Source organism: Oenanthe melanoleuca, chromosome 5 (assembly GCF_029582105.1).
Source record: "Oenanthe melanoleuca isolate GR-GAL-2019-014 chromosome 5, OMel1.0, whole genome shotgun sequence".
Taxonomy (NCBI): domain Eukaryota; kingdom Metazoa; phylum Chordata; class Aves; order Passeriformes; family Muscicapidae; genus Oenanthe; species Oenanthe melanoleuca.
Window position 1 is genome coordinate 13680375 of NC_079339.1, and position 14316 is coordinate 13694690.

A 14316-nucleotide genomic window follows, 5' to 3' on the forward strand; every position below is an offset into this window, starting at 1 on the left:
GGGGTGGTGCAGAGAGTTTAACACTTCAGGAAAAGAGCATGCAAAAGAAGTAAATTACCTGGTATTGCAGCATGATCAGAGAAAAAAGAGCTTTCAAACAAAAATCCAGCAAATACCAAGTATATCACAGCAGAAGTACTGAGTAACCTAACAACATGTAGCTTCATATATGTTGCCTTAAATGATCCAAGATCTATTCTTGACTATAGCTTGCCTTGAACTGATTATGTGGTGCCAAAATTTACCAGGTCTTAAATACAGATGATGCTATTTATATTTGGATTATCTTCTGCATCTCTAAATTAGTTAAAGTAAATTGAAAAAATATTCACATTGAGTCAAAACACTCTTAAATCTGTAGCTAGGCTCACTATTTAAATTTAGGGGCATTGTCAGGGAACAATGCATAGAATGATTTTTCATTTAATTTTAGTTAAAAAAACGTTGGTGTTACAATGCAACTTGCAGTACATAGAGTTAGGGACCTCAGCCATTTAGGCACATTTGAATTTTTTTCAAATGTAAGATACCAAAAAAAGGCACAGTGACTTTATACAAGGAATTCCTGCAGAAATGATTCTTCAGAGAAGGCAAGGCATGAACCTCAAAAACAATACAGAAAAATATTGTCTTTTAGCCTGCCACAACTGCTCATCAAATCTCAGATGCAGATTTCATCTAGGTTCCTCTACTACCATTCTCCCTCTTTGTCACCCAGGAGATTGACATCAACTTAACAGTTTGGATTGTGATATGGAAAAACATTAAAACTGCCTGAGCAACACTTAAAAATTATACAAGGAAGTATAAAGCTGTGCTAGACTTTACACTGAGCAGCCCTCAGGGCATGAAAGCCCTCCTTGAGTGGGTAAAGATGTTTTTAGTGCAGAACAACACAGTAGACATCCAACTTTCTTTATAACAAACAGGCAATCTAGATCTGGAGACCAGAATCATCCTTCACCTGGGATGGCCTGCTTTTATAGCAGCTTTTGGCTATTGCAGGAACTTCTACAGAGTTCCACAATAAAGAACAGGATGTTATCAATTCCCTGGGATCAGAAAATGGAAATACATAAGGATTCATCCATGTGCTGCTGTAGAGCCCACAGCAGGACTGCCAGAAGATTTTTCTCTTGTGACAGCTGGAGAATATATTTATTTTTGCACCTTACAAAGTCAGAAATCCCTGCTCTTTTTCTATCAGAAAATCTTAGCTAATACATCAAAAGGGACTTAAATTAATTGAATGAATTAAAACCCCCTTAATATAACAACAGGGCAAAGACTTGAGGACCAATCTTAGCCTTAAAAGGCTGAATCAAAACAGGTATTATTCTGCAACTTTCATTTTCATTTTCATGCAATTTCCCAACATCATTTAGAAGGAAAGTTAATTACTGTAGTAACAACCAGTTCATTTCAAACTTCCAAATGTAAAGAATGCTTAAGTTAAAAATATAGTACTGATCTGTTTTTTAGAAGTACTGTTTTTTTTTCTCTGTGAATTAAAAGTAGTGTTTCAGAGACAACAGGGTAATCAAGTTCTGGGACACAGAACCTCTTTAATCTTAAGTTTCTCTCCATAGTAATAGCACTTTAAAAATAAGGGCTTAACTTCACTTTGAATTTATTATTGTCATCAGCCTCATGTTTACAGGTGCTGATTTTCAGATCAGCTTCCTGTTCTTTAACTGTGGAGTACTTGCTGATATGTACTAGATCCTATGTTTAGCTAAATGAAAATACTACACAATTTTATTTGAAAGCAACAGAATGTTTTCAGCCAGAGCTTATACACAAGGAATCATTTTCCAGGCAGCACACTGCCTGTGCAAGGCTTTTACTCACTGCTCTATTTCTCTGCGGTATCTCTCTTCTTCCTCTGCAGCCTTCTGGGAAATCTCCAGCTTTCTTCTATAACAAGAGGAACCAGGACAACATGATAAAAATAGTATTATCTGAGTAAGAACCTGAACAAAGTGTGTCAGCATATAGTTAGCAAAAGGTTCAGACAGTAAATACATTTGTACTGGGGGGAAAACACTCTGTTTTAAAAGCAATCTTTAGGATCCCAAAGGTTCAGTATGGTTTCCCAGGAACCCTGAAGACATTCCTGACCATCTGGATAAGAAGAACACATCATCTACTTAATTCTTTAAGTCACTATGTCCTTCTATAGCATGTTTTTGTATGAGTATAAAGTTTCTAAGTGTCTTGCTAAAAATAAAGTATGAGCTAATAGCATCAGGAAAATACCGAATTTCACATTGAATCATTGGGATATAACAGGAGCAGAGTGACCCTTCTACTCAAGATGGCTTTGAATGAGATCAGCTTTGAAAGCTCAGAACATCAAGAGTATCACAGGACAAACATTTTATGAACAGAGACTCTGCAAGAGCAAAACAAAGTTAATCTAAGTTGAGAATCTTCCCACTTCTATGAGAAGCATCACAGAAATAATTACGTGCTCCTGTCTTCCATGCCCTCTCCAAACCCAAGCTACATTTTTCAGACTGTCCTGTAGAGAGTTCTCACATTCTCTCTTTCTCTTGCTGCTCTTTGATGATTTTGTTGGTCTCCAGTGCAAGTCGCTTCTGGTGCATTAACTCCTGGCGCTCCAGCTCACGGAGACGAGCTTCTCTCTGCCTTTCCTCTTCAGTCATGAACAGCTCCTTTCCCTGCAATCAAAACCATCACCCCAATCAGTTGGGAAAACACCTCATGAATGCAGTTCTTCTAGGAAATAATTCAAACCCAGTTACATAGTAGCACATCTGCCATTTCCTCACATTGCTCTTCCTGAGGAACACAACCTGAAAGATCCTCAAAGACCTGACTCCTCACTCCAAGGAGCTATTCTAGTTTCAGTCTGTAAGTTATTATGTGCTAAACACCTCAGAAGAGGTTTGCAACTACTGAAGTCAGCAACAACACCGTAGGGGCCCTGCCAAATTCAGTGTGCCACCCAGAAAAAATTTCACATTGCACTTTCTTGACATCTCACAGAGAACAGAGCACAGAGTTGTGAAGACAACTACACAATTACTGTGTTTTAATGCTCTTATGCCTGGCTGCTGCAGAAATGTGTCACCATTCAGGAACACAAATACAGGGAAAGTATATCCCCAAAACACTCTATAGTTTATGTATTTCAGTTGGTTTTGTTCCTCTTTCACCTGCTTTACAATTAAGACATCAGCACTGTTTTCTATTCAATAAAGATATTTCCATACTGCTATAGGTAGAACACTTTGGTAACATTAATCTAATTTTCATTTCTGAAACTAAAATCCCATGTTAATTAGGAAGGTAGGATTTTTCCTGTCTCTAAAGCACAAAGTAGACATCTTGAACAGAACCAGGCATTGAGGAATGCCCTTGCACCACATTACAGAAAGGTTCCTTATGCTATCTGTTCTCCAGACAAAGATGTCTATTGAGAAGAGACATGAAAGGTGAAAGAGTGAGGAACAGAAGAGTTCCATAGCAACTATTTGCCATTTTAAGGATACTACATCAGTGATCTCACATTTCTAAAGTTGTTAACATAACTGAGACTTGAAACTAAGTCCTTAGGAGGTTGAATTCCTGGAGCTTAATCAACTAGCCTGGAGTATTTGTTTAAACATGCCTGCAGTGCCTTTGGACAACTCCATCTTTTGTTACTGTAAGAGTAAATCAAATAAACTATTAATTCATTAATACAGCTACATAGTATACATAAGCCTTAGGAAGTAGCTGAAGTGACTTATTAAATCTCTTTTCCCTATTTAATTTGGTTGCAAGGCAATTAGAAAACACCGTATTTGATTAGTCTATGGAAATTGATTACCCTCTTGTATACAACTACACACTTCCTATAAGAAGGATTAAGGCACTAAAAACATTAAAACATTTATTGAAAGTCACACTGAAGTCAGAGGGAAGATTTAATTAATTTCAGCTGGCTTTAGATTAGACCCCAAAGGCTTAGGGTTCTGTTGCACAGAAGAGTGGAAGTGAAAAATTGGGCAATTTTCAGGGTGTCAGTACACTAATGAGATCAGATAAACAGTTACAAAAGCAACTAATTTGGAATAAGACTAGGCATCAGCTATTCAGGATTAAAAATAATTTGTCTCCAATTCAATTTACCTTCCATGTTTTAGCAGAAGCAGAGATCTATTAGAACAGAAGGTCTCAAACATGAGAGACCATTACAATAAAGTTAATTTCCATTCCTTGTCAAGGGAATGGTTTTGCATTGGCTCAAAATCATGTTTTATTTGAGAATACTTTGTGTGGTATGAAAGAATCACAGGCCACTCAAAACTGTCCTGGTTTGACAGAGGTATAGATCTTATACAGAAACATAGCTTTTGTTTTTATCAATTATATTTTTTTACCATTTATTTACTTACATAGCAATTTTCTGCTTACAAATGTTCTGCTTTTACAAATATACTACTTACAGCTCCTGCTACCACAGAGATAGTCAAAGTACGGCTACTCTTGAGCACTCTGACAGCCTGCAAATTAAAACAAAACAAAAATCAGTGTGAATAAGTGATAAAACGCCAGTACAATGCCAGTTGCCAAGGCTGGAATTTCCAAAACTGAATAGAGTGGTAGGTAGCAAATATACAAAACTCCATGTTTAATACACAACCCCCTGAGTCAATAGCTCAGTATCAAAAGATACTTTTTGTAGACAGTAAAACAGGACAGATGTTTAATAAGCCAACAACTACAAATCCAGGGAATTAAGAAGACTTGATTTTACCTCTTTATGATCCACATTAGAAAAGTCCACTCCATTCACCTCAACAATCTGATCACCAACCTAAAGAAATTAATGCAAATTTTAGTATAGATACTAAGTCAGTACATATATTAAATGAAAACAGAAAGAGATGTGCTCTCTAACACAATCAATACAACAATCATGGGTACTGTCAAGCACAGGGGAAACAGGTCAGACTTGCACATCCTCCTACACTAGGATCTCCTATTGCCACTGCTTGGGATCAAATCCTGAGCTTGAAGGAGTATTGGTCTGACCTAGATCACTCATGTTCTTAAAATTTTAGGACACTAGTGTAATCACCAGGAATTTCTTTCCCATGGGGGGAAAAACCCACCAAACAATAGACCCCACAATAAACTCTTTACAGAATCCTTGAAATTGTGAATATAAAACAAGAGTTCCTTGTGGTACCTACCTTGGAAGGTGGCAACTTACCTCTAAGCCCACCTCTGCTGAAAGAGAGCCTGGCTTAACATTGCTGATAAAAATGCCTGGTTTTTGTGTTGGACCACTGGAAATACTGGAAATGTAAAAACCCCCAAACATTAATTGGGTTATATTTATAGAATAACATTTATGAGAAATACAGCATAATACAGTGAGTACCTTTAGTTGTTTCCTCCTAATTTATTTTTGCTTAAAGAGTATTTATGGTGTTAGCCAACTCTGAAACAAACACCAAAACTTACCAGTACACACACAATGTTTATCATCCTATTTTTCCATTCTCTATACCACAAAACTGGTTTTAAACAAAAAGCTAAAAGAAAAATATTCAAGCTTCGGTATTTTGCCTTATATGCTGAAACTTATATGTACACTAACCTACACTGTGTAAAGGACCAGGACATTAATGATATTTGAAAGCAAGCAAGTAACACAATTAGAATTAGTAATTATTCACTGAACTGCAACATACTGTATACATAAAACATTGTTATTTTGTTAGGATTACTTATTAGGAGCAAGAAGGATGTTTCATCCAGAGGCAAACATCTAGCTCAGGAACTTTAAACTGCCATCTAATCTGGGCCTAGATACAAAAACTAGTTTTATAGATTATATATTCAACAAGAAATGCTGAGCCATCCCTCCAGGTTTGTAATAATTTTTTAAAAACCTTTACATCCTCCAAATTACAGGAGGAAAAAGTCCTGATAATTTCAACTATATATTTCTAAATAGATAAGAAATCCTACAATATCCCTTCTCCAAAACCTCCATAAGTATTGCAAGGACGGGAGTCCAAGAATCCCAGAATCACGTTTCTCAAATATCTTGCAAATTCAACATTAATTTTAGAAATGGGATATAACTTTGTGATGGTGTTTTAGTTCTGAAAAGGGTCAGAGAAAGCATACTAAGTGCAGTGGATACTGCACTTGGAACCTGACTGGATAGTGCTGGAATTCACTATATCACCAAGCAGAAGTCTAAAGTATTTAAAAATGTAAAAGCATTTAAAGGATCCAATTCCATGACAAGTTGTACTAAGGCTCTTCCAGTCTGCTCTTATTTTTAAATTTTAAAGCTTTTTTCTTTATGACAGAACTTGTAACACAGGTAACACTTTGCCTAAACATATGTAATACATGCCACAGATATCCTGCTGTTGCAGTTTGCCTTCTTGATCCAGCATGGATCTTCATTCTCCTGACATCATATGCAAGAAGGATGGAAATAACTACCTTGCATGTCTCATTTTAAAAGCAGTGACAATAAATAAAAAACATGTACCCACCTGCATCCCATGCCTTTTGTACCAATCAAGCTAATGAAGACTTTCTTCTCCTTATTATCTCTCCCTCCAGAAGAAGCAAGCCCAGCAACACTGCCCTTCCCTTCCTGTAGAGAGATTAAACAATGCTGCAGATGTTAATTCTGTCTTGAATTCGTATCAAGACCACTATAAAATTTCATGTAGCCAGGATGAATCCCAGCCAGCATCAAGATAAGATTCAAGGTCCTATTCAAGGCTCCAAGGCTCTATCCTGCTGAAAATTAATGTGAAGTAGAGTCATTTCAGTGGAGCTGCATGGCTGAGGTGAAAGACTGAACTTATCTATTTGGGGAAGATTACTTAAATAGTCAATCTTTGTCTTCAGAAAAGGGTGAAGGAAAATTAGAGGAAAGTGATATGGAAAAATAATAATTCTGGTGTTCCCTGACAAAAGGGCTGGAGAAAGACATGATAAGGCACACTATTTAACTTTCTTCCTGAAAGCAAAGGAACAGTATTTGTGGTATTTCTTTTCACTTCTGCAACCTTTAGAAGTCACTTACATTCAAAGTTGTAATTTCTCCACTAATATGCCTAAAATAGGCCAAATAATCTGATAAAGATTTATGCAGTAGAACTACAGGCTGGGAAGTCAATAAGCTCAAGCAAAATGAAGAAGCAATTAATGAGGAAAAGCAATTTCATTTTTGTCCTGCCCTTTCCTTACCAACAGCTCTAGAATCATTTCATATCACAACAGATATTCCTCACAGAATACTTTCAACAAGATATTGCATTATAGTAATGCATACAATAGCTTCTCTGATAAGGTCAGAGGAGAAAATGTTTCAGAACCATTACAGATTCCCCAGAAGACATTTAACAAAATATTGATCTCTTACCCCAGACTCGGACACAAACTGATCCACATATTGCCATTTAAGGGGTTCATCTGGTGAACTGAAAGGAAAAAAAAATTAAATTATTTTATAATTTTAAATAATGAGACAAAAATAAATGTCAATGTATTCCAGAAGCTATTTTGGAATGGAACTTTCTGTTTTTATCTACAATTTTCATTGGATACCATTCACATTTGTTTTTTTCCCCAGCTATTTAAATAGAATATCAAACAAGTGTACAATTATTTGAGCTAGTAAAGCTGTATATAAAATTGATAAAGTGAAACAATTTTAGGAATTCAGAGGAAGACTGTAAAATGAACCATAGCCACTCAAACATCTTACACAAATGTCTATGTTGTCATTAACATTTCTCAAACATTCCAGTTAAAGATTCAGCTTTTCAACAAAAATTGGAAGACCAAAACAATTTTAAATTTTTCTAAACTCTTAAGTCATCATCAAATGCTACATACACAAAGAATCTCTGTTAAGATAGGTGCATTGATAATTAAATTTCCAGAAGATGTCTGTGACAAATGAGGAAATTCAAATTGGTTCATTTAAGTAGGCAACTGGTGTAAAATCAGATTAATCAAACAAGATATCAGCCTGTTCATTAAAAAGGATGTGACATTTTAATCAGCATTCAGACATTTTCATAATTAAACACAGATTCTTTGGATAGAAAACGAACAATCTGTTTTCAAATGAAAAGCCATTACCTTTTGACAGGTATCATGCCAACATCTGAAAAAGAAAAATACATTGTAAAGTTTCTGCAGACCTAGAACAATCTATTAATAGCAATCTTTGGTGATGGAGGTGAGGTTTGTGTGTTACTTACGTCTAACTTTTATGGACACGACTTTCTTTGTACGAATGAGGTTTATGACTTCTTCATGTGTGCAAGATGAAATGGAATATCCATTTATGCGCACAATCTCATCTCCAACCTCAAAAAAACGAGAAGAAGAAGTAATTGTGAAACAATAATTTTTAAAGTTTTTAAGATTGGATACAATCTGGAAATCGTTTTGATGCAAAGGGTAGATAATGTTGATTCATGAATATTTCTGAATTTTGGGTAATGCCCAGATCAGAATTCCCTATAATTGTTTTTAATACCAAACACCAAAAGAGCAAATTAATGGCCAAATAACAATTTTATGAATGCTGTCAAACCATACATCAGATCTGCAATGCTGATGTGGCCCCGCCCATTGGCACGTGACCACCGGAAGTGTGGCATGGCCCCGCCCCTTGGCACGTGACCACCGGAAGTGCCGCATGGCCCCGCCCCTTGACACGTGACCACCGGAAGTGCCGCATGGCCCCGCCCCCAGCCACGTGACCACCGGAAGTGCCACATGGCCCCGCCCCCAGCCACGTGACTGCCACTCAGAACAGCCCAAGGACGTTCCCTGGCGTGTTCAATTCAATAGTGCAGAACAGACAGGCTGCTTTCAGCCACTTCTACAGCGTTTCTTATCTTATTTTAGAGAATACAATCAAAAAGTTTCCCTTCCTCTAATATAAATCAAAATTTGATATGCTGATGATGACTAGAGAGAGTTTTCCAAGTTTTTATGAACTCTGCCCAATGATCCTCTTATCCAGGTAGGTAGGATGAGAAGGAATCGGTGATGAATACATTGCCTACTTCATTTAAGGTAGTGCCTTAATATCTGCTCAAGATTACAATGAAAAATGCCAGGTCCTGGCTAGAGCACCATAAGCAAAGACTTTTTCTTGGCATGAACCATGTGATGGGGCTGTATGAAAATTAGTGGGTGGTTTTCTTCCATTATCAGATCCATCCACTGCACAGTAAAATATACAAATGATCACCAGGAAATTGTCACTGTAACAAACCATCAACACTATCATCTTACACCTCTCATCTCCACATGAACAAAACCAAATATTTTGGGTTTACTCCTCTCCAGTTGCATTTCCTTTGAACTACTGTGAATATTTGTTATGTAAAATGTGTTTGATGAGACTTTTCTCATTAACATCAAGAGCGTGGGATTTTGCTCTTTAGTCAATCAAACTTTGGGTGCCTCCTCACAAATATGTGTGGTCTCTGGCAGCATTACCCCTAATTAATGATTGACTAAAATGTTCCATTTAAAGACCCAAGTGTCAAGCTCCCAAATTTCACTTCAGGCTTAATTTTTCCATGCTGGCATCTGCATTAGGCTGATTTCAAGTTTCAACAAAGCTAAAGCAACTATATTCTTATTCAACAAAATTTGGGTGGAATGCATTATCAAGCTCGTTTAAAAAAATAAATCTACAACTACTTTGTTGAGAAGCTTTGTGCATTCATTTTATATGAGAGAAGTGAGTGGAACTGATGTAGAAACTCCTCAGTGTAGCCTGTGTTTCAGAGACTGCAAGACACTGGGTGACAGGACATTAGGAATGCTGTCACCTTCTATCTTTTTTCATAATGAATAATGACTATTGAATCTTGCTCCTGTATTCAATTGAAAACAATGAAAAGCACAAACAAAAATAAAAAAAAGGTCAATGTAACATCTTCATTTCTTTCACAAGCTTTTCAAATGCATCTGGGAAGTGTCTCATGCTCTGCAATACTACACAAAACATTAACAACATGTCCACTCTACCATCATTGCTCATGTGTCACATTTTCCCCTGAAGCTGAGGATTTTTGGCTGACACAACACAGCACCAGAAGACTACAAAAGCAGAGAAAACTGTCCTGCAGAATGGAACACACACAGAGGCAAAGCAGGACTGTGGTCCCTAGCCCCTGACTGGTGGGACATCCACTCCCTCTGCTGGGCATCCAAAAAAGTCTCATCCAAGGCACGGGCCTGCACTCCTAAGAGCTTGACAGTCAGATTTTTAAAATAATCTTTAGTAAGAGCAGAAATAGGTCAGTAATGAAGACTTTTGAACATGCAACCTGTGGTAGAACCACAGAATCAGATGAGAAGGGCACATGAGGTCTGCAGCTTATATTTACACCCCTGATAGTTCTTGCTGTCACTCACTTAAGCAACTTGTTCCAAAGATTCAAAATCACGTCCATCCACCTTATCCATTTTTCCATTTTTTGGTGATTTTACATATGTGCTGAAGAGGGGGGGAGGGTAGGCTTTTTGTTTGGCTTTCTTTCAGTTCAAGATCCCCTCTTTACTCACATCTTCTACATCATGCAGACTGTAACAGACCATGGAGGCTGGGTCTGCACAAACCCCACTCTTCAAAAGGGTAACCTATCATACTGTTATTGACTGCAATGCCTTAACACACAGAAACCCAAAATTCTAGGGCTGCAAATGAAAATGCCATCATGGGGCTTCTGTATCAGCAAAACTCGTGTTGTTCTCAGGATGTCAGTATCCACTGAGTCAAGTGTACACTAGAGCATATTTTATTTTTCCCTCCGATATGGGAATGAGCTTTTCCCATACAGATATTTTTAACACTCTCCTTTACTAGACTGCCATCTTATTTCTGAAACTCAACACTCTTCACTCAGCCTAATGCCATTTGTAATGCTGACAGACAATGACTGAGGCTGCTTTACAAATAACCCAACCTAGCCTGAACTACAGGAGATGTATAGGCATACAGCAAACTGCTTCTCCTTAGGATACTTGAACAGCTTTTCCTGAACAATGGTATCCAATATTGGGGTAATTAATAGCTGTTTTCATGTATTTTGTTACTTTTGTACAGGTATCACTGTGTACCGAGCTAATGAATCAGAGCTGTAGAGATAAAAGTCTGCAGGACTGAGCAGAGTGGAACAGTAACAATTATTTTGGTATTATATCACAGTTTCCCCTTTCCCTATCAAACAGAGAGATGACAGACTTTTTAGAAAAAAGATGCAAACCTAACTTTTCTCAATTAAAATGCCTTTTAGTTCTAACTTTTAACATGAGAAATATAATATTTAGTGCTCCTAGGAAATTGAAGAGCTTCATATAATAACATCAACTGTTTCAAATTTCTCATTTTGTATACTGCTTCCACTTTCATCATTCACACCAATCTCTTTGTATTCAGCAGGATCCTCACACACAAGTATCAAAAAGCAGTGGGGGGGTTGAGAGATGAAGTCCATTTCTTAATGGAAGGACAAAATACTTGTGCCTTTTAGAAGAACTGTAGTCAAAAAAAGGGGTGGAAACTAAAGTGCCTCAGAGAACCTTCATTATTATTTGGTCATTTTAATGTAACTTGGAAAGTACTTCAAGGAGCAGTCATGCAATTTGAACTGGAAATTTTAAAAGCAGCAGGATGTAAAACTGATGGTATAATAGAAAATCATTATACCTTTCTCAGACTGCACTTTTGAGATTGAAAATGTTTAGAGATTTTGTTAAATAAAGCAGGTGGGTGAAATTTCAGAAGCAGCTGGCTTTACTGTGAGACAGCAATTTAGAACAATGGGCTGCCTGTCAGGTCTTGTTATTCAGTGAGGTTCAGAAAATGCCTAGTGCCACCTATTATTCAGGCACTTTAGGCTGAGCTTTAACACCACATATCAAAAAACAGAAGCCAGGCAGTTACAAGAGCTGCAAAGCTCCATCTGCCCATATTAATTCATATAATCTAACCCTAAAAAATTCGGTCTCAAGCTTATTGTCCCTACTTTGTCTGCTAAACCCTATGTTCTGAGTTGCAATTCAGTTTGTACACTCTAGCCCAAAGATCCTTTACAATCCCTCTCACTGACACCAACATGTCCTACAATGACCTTGGTCACAGAAAGCCATGGGGCCTTTTTGTGTACAGATAAAGCAGGAAAACTGACATCCTAATAGGAGCACAACAGCTGAACATCACTCCTTATCCAGAGATTGTGTCAAAACATTAGCCTGAACCAAGCAGAGCAGCAGAGCTGCTAATACATGAATGTATTAGCATGGCAATTTAAGGCAGTGCCTATTAGGTCCTTTATTGATCAGCATCATTAGTGCCTTCCAATATTTTCCAAAAGATGTTTACAAAAGCCATATAAGTAACTGGTCTTGATCTTTTTCTCAAGTTTCTAGCAGCTGGGAAAGAAAGCAGATGGAATCTCTCTTACTGAGCTAACCACAGCCCAGGAACAGCTCCCTTGTCTAGACTTCCCATTCTTGCTGTGCAATGTACAGGATGAGGTACATGAACTCTAGTAGTGCAAGCTCTGAGAGGGTCCATCAATGTCCTTTTCTGCAGCTGCCCATTGGCAAATCCCATGCTTGAATAGGCTGACAGTGCACAGAGCACAAGGTTTGTGCTGAGCTATAACATCCTCTCAGTTCTAACTCCATACAGAACTTGTGGAGTTTTGTTCTAAGGAGTTTCCAAAGCATCCCTCTGGATGCACCTGTCATGCCAGTCATGCAGAGCAGGCTGACAGGAGATGGACCTAATTCCAAGTTGATTCTGAATGGGATATATAGCTGTGAATGCACAAACATGCATGCACATGCATGCAAACAGAAAAAGGAACAGTTTAAATTTTAGAAAGCTTTCAGCATGAGTGACGCAAACACAGAAATCTAACTTCAATTGCCTTGTTGACAGATATTTATTTTTATTTTTTAATCTAAGAGATTTTTGTGGTGATGCTGAAGCATATCTACAAAACATGATAACTTAATTAAACACTGAAATAAATCATGCTAGTCTAATATATTTTCGACTAGTGTTAAACAAAATCCTTAGCAATCAATACTTTCAGCACATGCTCAAACCTGACAAATTAAACATAGCCAGGCAAATTAGCCTTTCCCATCAGAAACTCAGACCTTTAATACACCTTGTCAGAGTCAAAGTCTGTCAGAAAGATGCAGACATTTGGCACAGCAATTTCTCACTTTCTCTTCACTAAGCAATGCCACATTCAAAAAGAAACCAAACACCCAAAACTTCATTAATGCAAATTGCATAAGTATTGCAGTATTTCTACACACAATTATTTTTGTCAACTTTATTGGCAAGATCATCTATCCAAAATTCAATCACAGGAAGTGCAATTCTATGCAGTACAGAGAACATTGGGAATAGTAAAAAATATGTTCTTCCTTCTATTGCATAAACTGAAACCCCCACAATTTATACATGAAGTTCAAGTAAATATTTCATTACAGAAATTATATGTGTGCACGATGGAATTAACACTTTTAGTATTTATAAGCTTTGTTCTACATTTAATCAGAACTTGACAACTTAAACCATTCTTCCACAGTCTAGGGATCTTTCTTTCCATCTGCTTACATCTAACTGTTGCTACTCATGAATTATAAACATTCCAGAAAAGCCTTTAACCTTCAAAAATTATCATATTCTAAACAAAAAGAAAAAAAAAAAGGTTTAAATATAATTAAAAACAGCAAAATTCACGTTTTTAATGACTTGATTCTTGTAATGGTATTTACCATGGCATTGCCTTACTTAACTTAGGAATTTTATTAGAAGAGACAAAGAGCATCTTAGCAAAAGCAATTTCTAAATGTTAAAGAACAACCCTTAGCACCTAATGTGAATAGAATTTTCTTACCTGAAGTCCAGCATTGTCTGCCTGTCCTCCTTTTACTAACTGGGAGATGAAGAGGCCACAGCTGAATTCCACTCCACCTCTTACACTTAATCCAAGCCCTTCAGGATTCAAACGATCCAATCTCACCTCTTTCAGCTTCCTGCAAAAATGGAAAACATTTGAGTGTTCAGTTGCATAATACCTTATCTCAGTAATGTTTCATATGAAAGTCAGACATTATTTTTCCCTTATATAATTTAGGCATTAAAAAAAGTGAGTTCACTGAAGTTTGGATGGATGTGAATTAACTAAAACCATCAAGTTTATTCATATGAATAAAGACATTTGCAATCACTGAAACTACTTTTAGAGGGTTAGAGCTATG

General features: G+C 37.0%; 1 protein-coding gene across 1 annotated transcript in view; it reads right to left on the minus strand.

Annotated features, from left to right (window-relative positions):
- Nucleotides 1–14316, minus strand: part of USH1C (USH1 protein network component harmonin) — a 45976-nt gene that overhangs the window by 25458 nt on the left and 6202 nt on the right. Inside the window, exons 4-13 of the mRNA XM_056493364.1 lie at nucleotides 13953–14091; nucleotides 8262–8370; nucleotides 8140–8164; nucleotides 7415–7472; nucleotides 6534–6637; nucleotides 5228–5312; nucleotides 4769–4828; nucleotides 4458–4514; nucleotides 2542–2684; nucleotides 1852–1917 (exon numbers count right to left, since the gene is read on the minus strand). Coding sequence (XP_056349339.1) covers nucleotides 1852–1917; nucleotides 2542–2684; nucleotides 4458–4514; nucleotides 4769–4828; nucleotides 5228–5312; nucleotides 6534–6637; nucleotides 7415–7472; nucleotides 8140–8164; nucleotides 8262–8370; nucleotides 13953–14091 — 846 coding nt within the window. The remainder of the gene's footprint in view (nucleotides 1–1851; nucleotides 1918–2541; nucleotides 2685–4457; nucleotides 4515–4768; nucleotides 4829–5227; nucleotides 5313–6533; nucleotides 6638–7414; nucleotides 7473–8139; nucleotides 8165–8261; nucleotides 8371–13952; nucleotides 14092–14316) is intronic.